This window comes from Neolamprologus multifasciatus, chromosome 22 (genome assembly GCF_963576455.1).
Source record: "Neolamprologus multifasciatus chromosome 22, fNeoMul1.2, whole genome shotgun sequence".
Taxonomy (NCBI): domain Eukaryota; kingdom Metazoa; phylum Chordata; class Actinopteri; order Cichliformes; family Cichlidae; genus Neolamprologus; species Neolamprologus multifasciatus.
The window spans coordinates 2,988,340-2,997,335 of NC_140459.1; the positions used below are offsets into that span (position 1 = coordinate 2,988,340).

The 8,996-nt window shown below is 36.1% G+C and overlaps 1 protein-coding gene across 1 annotated transcript; it reads left to right on the forward strand.

Annotated features, from left to right (window-relative positions):
• The first annotated feature begins 4,593 nt into the window (after positions 1-4,593).
• LOC146492581 (pro-opiomelanocortin-like) lies at positions 4,594-8,722 on the forward strand. Its single transcript, XM_085149829.1, has 3 exons — positions 4,594-4,994; positions 7,220-7,350; positions 7,869-8,722. The coding sequence occupies exons 2-3, from the start codon at positions 7,234-7,236 to the stop codon at positions 8,400-8,402; spliced, it is 651 nt and encodes a 216-aa protein (XP_085005955.1). The 5' UTR covers positions 4,594-4,994; positions 7,220-7,233; the 3' UTR covers positions 8,403-8,722.
• Positions 8,723-8,996: the final 274 nt, after the last annotated feature.

An 8,996-nucleotide genomic window follows, 5' to 3' on the forward strand; every position in this document is an offset into this window, starting at 1 on the left:
CAATTCGACATCTGTGGACTGAAAAATTAATGGTGCATGAGTTTACACAAACACAATTAATGATTTCAGTTTCTGTAGTTTAGACTACAAACCTGCTTTTGAAGCCAGGAATCAGACGGCCACGGTCTGTTGTCGAATGGTGTTTGTGTGGAATGCAGGATGTGGACTAATGTTGAACTCACTTGATAAAACAAAAAACAAACAAACAAATGAAAATTTAAAAAAAAGGAAGCAGAGATGGGCAGTAACGTGTTACTTGTAATCCGATTACTTTTTTCAAGTAACGAGTAAAGTAAGGGATTACTATTGCAAAAACGGTAATTAGATTACCGTTACTTTCCCGTAGGAACGCTGCGTTACTGCGTTACTAAAACCGTGATTTTCTTTGCGAGAATGTCTCATGACAGTGACGTAAGCGAGTGCGACGTTCGTGACAACAGCTGTGTGCAGATCAACAATGGATCATATATCGAGTACAGAGAGAGTATGAGCGTGCAGCGTTTAAAGCGTGGAAGTACTGACCTTACTTTGAGTTTGATTCCATAAAAAGTGACAAAAACATTAGTGTCCGTTGTGCGTGGGAAGAAAACTTCTTTTTACAGCGAAAAAAACCCCTAAACTTCCAAACAAGCACCGAGTAGCTACGACGTAATGGGAAACTCACAGAGAAACTCGCGGATTCTTCCACTGACCGCGGCACACCTGCACCAGGGTAACCCTCCGCCTACCCCACTCCTGCTTTACAGGTGAAAATAGAGCAACAGGACCGCTAAGTGTGCAGAAAATAGGTTTAAATGTTAAACTAATTTCTTCCAGTCAGAGAATGTTGCATATAATTAAATGTTTGCTTGATGCATAAACTTAAAAGATTAAAACTAATAAAACAAGTTTTAAAAAGAGACTTTTCCATTTGATTACATTTTGTATGATGATTATGTAGAAAAAGTAGAATTGGGCTGAAAGATCTATCACTTTATCACCTATTCAGGTTGTAAATCGTGTTTTTAAGAAGTAACTAAGTAATTAATTACTTTTGAAAATAAGTAATCAGTAAAGTAACAGGATTACTTTTTGGGGGAAGTAATCAGTAATTAGTTACTGATTACTTTTTTCAAGTAACTTGACCAACACTGATAAGAAGCAACAGAAGAAAAGTAAAACATGAAACCAAAGACAGATGACTATCAAAATAAAGCAGGAAGTAACTAAACTGATATGACAGACTAACTGTGTCACAGATTTGACACAATGTGACACAAGGAGAAGACTCAGATGGTAAACAGATTAAGCCTTAAACAGGATACTAACAGCAGAAACATAACTAAATAAGTTTAAACAATAACAAAACTAAGAACCAAATAGAAGACGGGATATAAAACACACACTCAGAGTCCACAAATGAAACATCTGGATCCAAAACCAGAACGCCTACGGTTCCCCCTGCAGGTAGCTTGCTCTCAGGACTTGAGACCATTTGAGTCCAACTCAAATCAAAGATAAAGACAAAGTGTTGTCTAATTGAATTCTTAGCTGTAAGTTAACTAGTCTAGTTTTCAGAAAATAGAAGATGTTATCTTTCAAATGAACTCCCTCATATTTATTTAGAGTTGTAGTGAAATGTTTTATTTACAGATTTATGCATCTAAATACTTAAAGTAAGGTGTGGGTGCAAGACAAACCCTAACTTTAAATGAGTCTCTGGTGACTTGATGGATGTTAAAATGTAAAGGTGATAAATGTCAGAGCTCAGTATTCATAACGAGACGTTCCTGGTGAGTTTTTGGGAGAAGTGGAGGAAGGTAAGGAGGTTAAAGCCATGGTTCCTTTACCTTTACCGTGGTATTACCAGCACCCGTCTCCATCAGGGTCATCATTACAACAGAATTAGTTAAATCACCTGAGATTTAATGTCTGCAATCTGCAGTTTGCATTGGGTTGATCTGTAGTCATACATTGTGGACTCAGACAATAAAAAGATGTGAATGTTTGTGTAGAAGTCCAAACTCTTACTCACACATTTGACCCTCCTCTTCCTCTTTGTTTGAACATGTCAGTCCGGTGCTAATCGGCTGATATGCTGCAGATATTTACAACACAACAACATCAGCGTCAGCAGTGTGGGGTTTTTCCACGGTGTGTTTATCTTCACTGATTTTTCTGACTATAGTCTGAGAACATCAAGTCTGTTTGTCTGATGGGCACTGCACACAAATCTGTCGATAACAGTCTAAAAGGAGACGGCCACTCGAGAGCGAATCGTCTACCAAGGCCGTTGCTCGTTGCTTTTTCAAATAAAGAAAGACATTTAATGGATTCTTCTTTTGCAGATGCTTCATTCCTGCAGCAAATTTCATTAAACATTTCCTGGTAATTTTTGTGTAGTCTTACAAACTGATAATTAGAGAAGTGCCATTGAAAACGCACAAACAGGCACAGATGGAAACAGCTCATTATCAGTTTTCTGCCGGTCTGATGTCACAACATGAACACATTATAAACACATTTTTAATCCTACGATGAGTATGCTCACAGGTTCAATGTATTTGTACCAAATTTAACTATGTTACTTTCTACTTTGGATGCAAATATTAATATCAACATTGTATAGTAAGTAAGTAAGTAATTAAAATAACCAGCTGGTGTGATGATAAAGAGATTTATACAACAATACCTAAACAATAACCGTCCAATAGCACATCTGCTTAACTGCATATGACTCTGAAAGGTGTGAGACTACATAATGAGTTTGTTTATTTTAGGCAATTAAATATGTTTTGATTACATAACCATGTGCTTAGTAAGTTAAATATGCAGAACTGTAACATTTACTAAATACCATCTTCTAGCTTGCAAAACAAATAGATTAAAAAAATTATATATATAAAATATATATGACCTTAATAATAAATAAATAAATAAATAAATGTAACAAATAAATAATAATACAGCAGAAAGAGGAAACCCACAAACAAACATCAGTGTCAAAAATAATAACCACATTACTCCAAGAAACAAGTAAACAAACCAAAATACAACAAGGAAAAAGAGTCCCTCCATCTAATGTTAGCCAATCAGACCATTTCTCAACGAATGGCAGCTCACTCTGTCACAGTGTGGCAGAGGCCGACTGTATGTATTGTGAAGAGTGGACCCAAAATGCAGACACGAAGGAACGAAACTTGGGCGACCGTGGCTCAGGGGGTTGGGAAGCGCATCTGTAAGCCGGTTCGATCCCGGGCTTTCTGTCCTGGTCGTTGTGTCCTTGAGCAAGAAGACAGACACCTACTGGTGATGGCCAGAGGGGCCGATGGCGCGATATGGCAGCCTCACTTCTGTCAGTCTGCCCCAGGGCAGCTGTGGCTACAATCGTAGCTGCCTCCACCAGTGTGTGAATGTGAGAGTGAATGAATAGTGGAATTGTAAAGCGCTATATAAATGCAATCCATTATTATTAAAGCTTGAGTATTAACAATAAGTGAGCCGTTTAACATGGCTGATAAAAAAAGTACAAAAACAAAAGGCAGATGCACACAAGAAAGAACTAAACTGGAAAAACTAAATGCTAAAGAACAAAGACTAAAACCTTGAGCGTCGTCAAAAACCTAAACATGGAAAATCCTGGAAACATGGAGACATGACAACAGACGACCTGACAAAGAATGAACAGAAACACACAGACTAAATACACACAAGGGTGATTAGGGGAAGTGGAAACACACGAGACAAAGGAAGCAAAGCTGACTACACTGACATAGGACACAGACCTTCAAAATAAAACAGGAAACGTGAGACGCAGACAAGACAATATAAACTTGACAACATAAGACGCGCAGCATGAAACAGGGAGAGGGAAACTTAAATACAGGGGTAGAAAACACAAAGAGAAACTAATAAACAAATGAACCTAGCTACCCTAAAGAACTAAAACACAACATCCAAATAAACTAAAACTCAAAACGTTGGGTCAAAAGACCAGGAACGTGACACACTCTTCAGACTCCTTCAGAACGAACAAGTTCACTGCAAAACCTACAGGGGGGTGACGGTGTGATTGGTTGGAATAGCAGTGTGACCGAATCCTCTGCTCTGGGTCAATTCATCACAAGCTGCAGCTACACTTGCAAATGAACACACAATCACACTGGAGACACCTCGTGCACAGCTTCACAGAGGGAGAGACATGTAGACTGTTTTTGCTATGCAGTTCTGTGTGTCACTAAGTTAACCTCTCTGCTGATCAATACTGCATCACGCAGGAACGAATACAAAGATTGTGGAAGGTGGATGAAGCGTGAATAAGGCAAAGTGTTTACTGTGGGGAAGGAAACTTGAAGCAGAGTCAGGACAGGCTTCGTGGTCTGAACATCATCAGTGTCAACACAGGACTTCAGTACATCTGATGGTTGTTTTTGTCAAACATAACTGACCCACAAAGCCAAACGCTGACTCTGAAGTTCTAACAGAGGATGCAAGATGTTACAATTCAAATATTAAAAACTATTTATTTTAATATGCACACAACCCAACAAAAGGATGTTTTACAGCTTCATTAAAAAAGAAAACAAAAATGTCCCTGTTGGTGTACAGTTTGTCCACAAAAGTCTTTTAAAAGTCCTTAAATCAGGCTTTTAAATAAACATTTATTTTTTTCAGCAATCACAGACAAACCTGTTAGTTGTGAGAGATTCAGAGATATTTCTGTGGGATTTTAACAGCATACAGATGTGACCTGTCAGACATTTAAAAAATATATAAATAATATCCGACTGCTTTTCCAAGAAAGTTTAGCCCTGCGAGCTTGAACGAAAGAACGATGAGTGTCCCTGTTTGGGGGGGGTAGAGCGACGGGAGGAAGTAAGAACGTCATCGTTGGTATGTTTGTGCTTTGGTGACAGAGTATAAAATCAGTCAGTGCATCAGAGGAACAGAACAGCAGAAATCTGTTTCACTGCTAAACAACAAACTGCATCAGACAGAGAGTCAGAGGGCAGGTGGTGAGTGTCTTCATTATGTGTTGTTATTTATTTACTTTACAGTCTTTTATTTATTTTAATATTCCAAGATATAACAGCTAAAGCAAAAGTAACAGATTGTTTATATGTAATGAAGATAATTTTATATAAAAATTCCAGCATTTTACAGTGATGTGAATGTTTGAGAGAATTTTACTTTGTTACTCTGTTGCATATATTCTTAATTTTTTATTTTATTTTAAAAAATGCATTAACTTAACATAAAAAGTGAAGAAGTGGTTTCTCTGATGTTTGATTGGTATAAACATCTGATAGAAGACAACATGAACAAAATGTGTCATTTAAAAAATTATTTTATGCTTGATTCACATTTTCATTCCATTGTTTGACATTTACTTCTTACTTCTTTCATGTGAAATTTTGTTCATGTGTGTTTTCATTCTGTCTCCCTGTGGAAATATGGGACTATATTTATAATACTCTGTAGAGTTTAGAAACTAGAATATTGGTGAATATATCGAAAGAAATTTGAGAATAAATAGATTTTTGTACTATAAATGTCTTACCTTTTGACCTCTTTACCTAACCTATTGTTTAATTACAATTATCTTATCTAATCTTATCGTATCATATCTTATCTTATTGTATCTTATCTTATTGTATCTTATCTTATCTTATCTTATCTTATTGTATCTTATCTTATCTTATCTTATCTTATTGTATCTTATCTTATCTTATCTTATTGTATCTTATCTTATCTTATCTTATCTTATCTTATCTTATCTTATTGTATCTTATCTTATCTTATTGTATCTTATCTTATCTTATCTTATCTTATCTTATTGTATCTTATCTTATCGTATCATATCTTATCTTATCTTATTGTATCTTATCTTATCTTATCTTATCTTATCTTATTGTATCTTATCTTATCGTATCTTATCTTATCTTATCTTATTGTATCTTATTGTATCTTATCTTATCTTATTGTATCTTATCTTATCTTATCTTATCTTATCTTATCTTATCTTATCTTATCTTATCTTATTGTATCTTATCTTATCGTATCATATCTTATCTTATCTTATTGTATCTTATCTTATCTTATCTTATCTTATCTTATTGTATCTTATCTTATCGTATCTTATCTTATCTTATTGTATCTTATTGTATCTTATCTTATCTTATTGTATCTTATCTTATCGTATCTTATCTTATTGTATCTTATTGTATCTTATCTTATCTTATTGTATCTTATCTTATTGTATCTTATCTTATCTTATCTTATCTTATCTTATCTTATCTTATCTTATCTTATCTTATTGTATCTTATCTTATCGTATCTTATCTTATCTTATCTTATCGTATCATATCTTATCTTATCTTATTGTATCTTATCTTATCTTATCTTATCTTATCTTATCTTATTGTATCTTATCATATCGTATCGTATCGTATCTTATCTTATCTTATCTTATCGTATCTTATCTTATCTTATTGTATCTTATTGTATCTTATCTTATCTTATTGTATCTTATCTTATCGTATCTTATCTTATTGTATCTTATTGTATCTTATCTTATCTTATTGTATCTTATCTTATTGTATCTTATCTTATCTTATCTTATCTTATCTTATCTTATCTTATTGTATCTTATCTTATCGTATCTTATCTTATCTTATCTTATCGTATCATATCTTATCTTATCTTATTGTATCTTATCTTATCTTATCTTATCTTATCTTATCTTATCTTATCTTATTGTATCTTATCATATCGTATCATATCTTATCTTATCTTATTGTATCTTATCTTATCTTATCTTATCTTATCTTATCTTATTGTATCTTATCATATCGTATCGTATCGTATCGTATCTTATCTTATCTTATCTTATCTTATCTTATCTTATCTTATCTTATCTTATCTTATCATATCTTATCTTATTGTATCTTATCTGATCTTATCTTATCTTATTGTATCTTATCTTATCTTATCTTATCTTATCTTATCTTATCTTATCTTATCGTATCATATCTTATCTTATCTTATCTTATTGTATCTTATCATATCGTATCTTATCTTATTGTATCTTATCATATCATATCTTATCTTATCTTATCTTATCTTATCTTATCTTATCTTATCTTACCAGAGTGCATTTTGGAAGAAGACACTGATTTAAAGCCAGGATGAACTTAACCTGACTGTAACTGTGGTTGTCTTGTACTGTGTATTTCAACAGCAGATGCACAGAGAATGTGTCCTGTGTTGCTATTGGTGGCTGTAATAGTAGTGGGCGTGGCCAGAGGAGCTGAAAGTCAATGCTGGGACCATCCTGTCTGTCAGGAGGTCAACTCAGAGAGGAGCATGATGGTAAACACACACACACTGAGGCTGAACCAAAGCTGAGAAACTGCAGGCCGAGAAGAGCTGAGGATAAATAGTGAGAAGTTTACCGTGCACAGAGGATTTTAAGGGCTTTAAATGTTGCTGATAAAAAAGACCCAAGGTTGCATACAGACAGATTTGTCAGTGCTGCTGACCAAGTAGAATTACAGAGGTGATTTCACCATTCAGCGTTTCTGATTGATAACTGACGTCTTGATGTAAAATGTTATAGAAAACGAGGGACAGAAGGCCATAAATTCAAGGCCACAAACAAATCATTAATTTGATGCAGCATCATGATGGACTGTATATATGAGATGAGTCACTGTGAAGTCATTTACTGGGTTTCACTGGTAGCATTGGGTGGGTTTTCAGCCTGGGATCACCTGAACTCCCATCATTTGAGATTGGAGCACCCACAAGGTGGGTGTTATGGGAAAACGTTATCATCTAAAATTTGGTCAGATGATAGCCTTTGATGGTTTGCACGTTTTGTCCTGCAGGAGTGTATTCAGCTTTGCCACTTTGAAAACAACGAGAAGCCCATCATCCCTGGTGATGCCCACCTGCAGCCTCCTCCCCCATCGGGCCCTCTTTCTCTTTTACCTTTCCCTCCGCCCTTCTTCTCCTCGCCTCAGGCCAAACGCTCCTACTCCATGGAGCATTTCCGCTGGGGGAAGCCTGTTGGGCGAAAACGCCGCCCGATTAAAATCTATACCACCAACGGTCTGGAGGAGGAGTCGGCGGAGCTTTTCCCCGGTGAGATGAAAAAGCGGGAGCTCGCTGGTGAGATGATGACGATGGACGATAACGAGGGGAAGTTAACAGAGGGGGGCCAGGAGGAGGCGCCAGATGACAGCCATGAGAAAAAAGATGAAATGTACAAGATGAAGCACTTTCGCTGGGGCGGCCTGCCGGCAAGCAAGCGTTACGGCGGGTTCATGAAGAGCTGGGACGAGCGCAGCCAGAGGCCGCTGATCACACTCTTCAAAAACGTCATCAACAAAGAAGCCCAGGAGGAGAAGAGGGAGCAGTGAGGGGGGAGAAAAGAGGGAGGGATGGAGAGAAGACGAGCAGACAGAAAAGTTTTATTCACAGCTGCAAACAAGTCCTGTGACCAAATACAAGATGTGTTTTTGTCATTGCCACATTATGACAGGGTTAGTAATCCATGATGTCATACGTCCATGAGCAGGAAATATGAAATTATTTGAATACCCCAGTTTTCCAAGTTTTTGATATTTTGATTCAAAACACGGTAACCACCAAATATTAACAGATCCAATCAGCCTTTCTGTACAAAACAACATTGGGGCTGCTTTCCATTTGTTTTAGCTGAATAACAAAGGGAAAGAGAGTGGTCTCATGTCACTCAGGTTAATAATGTTGTCTTATTCAGGGGTAAACAAGCAACAGTATCTTTCCCATCATGTTTGTAAGTCCCTCCCAAACTGATATACTGGACCTAACACAGAGTTCTCGATGCTTCAGAAGAGTCAGAACTGTCATTGCTGTCATTATAATCCCCCAAAACAAAAGTACAGATTTAGTTTTATTGTGACAGATAATGTCCAATGGAAGCTAACAGCTCACTCAGTGAGATGCAAGTAATAAAAAGGATTATTATTATT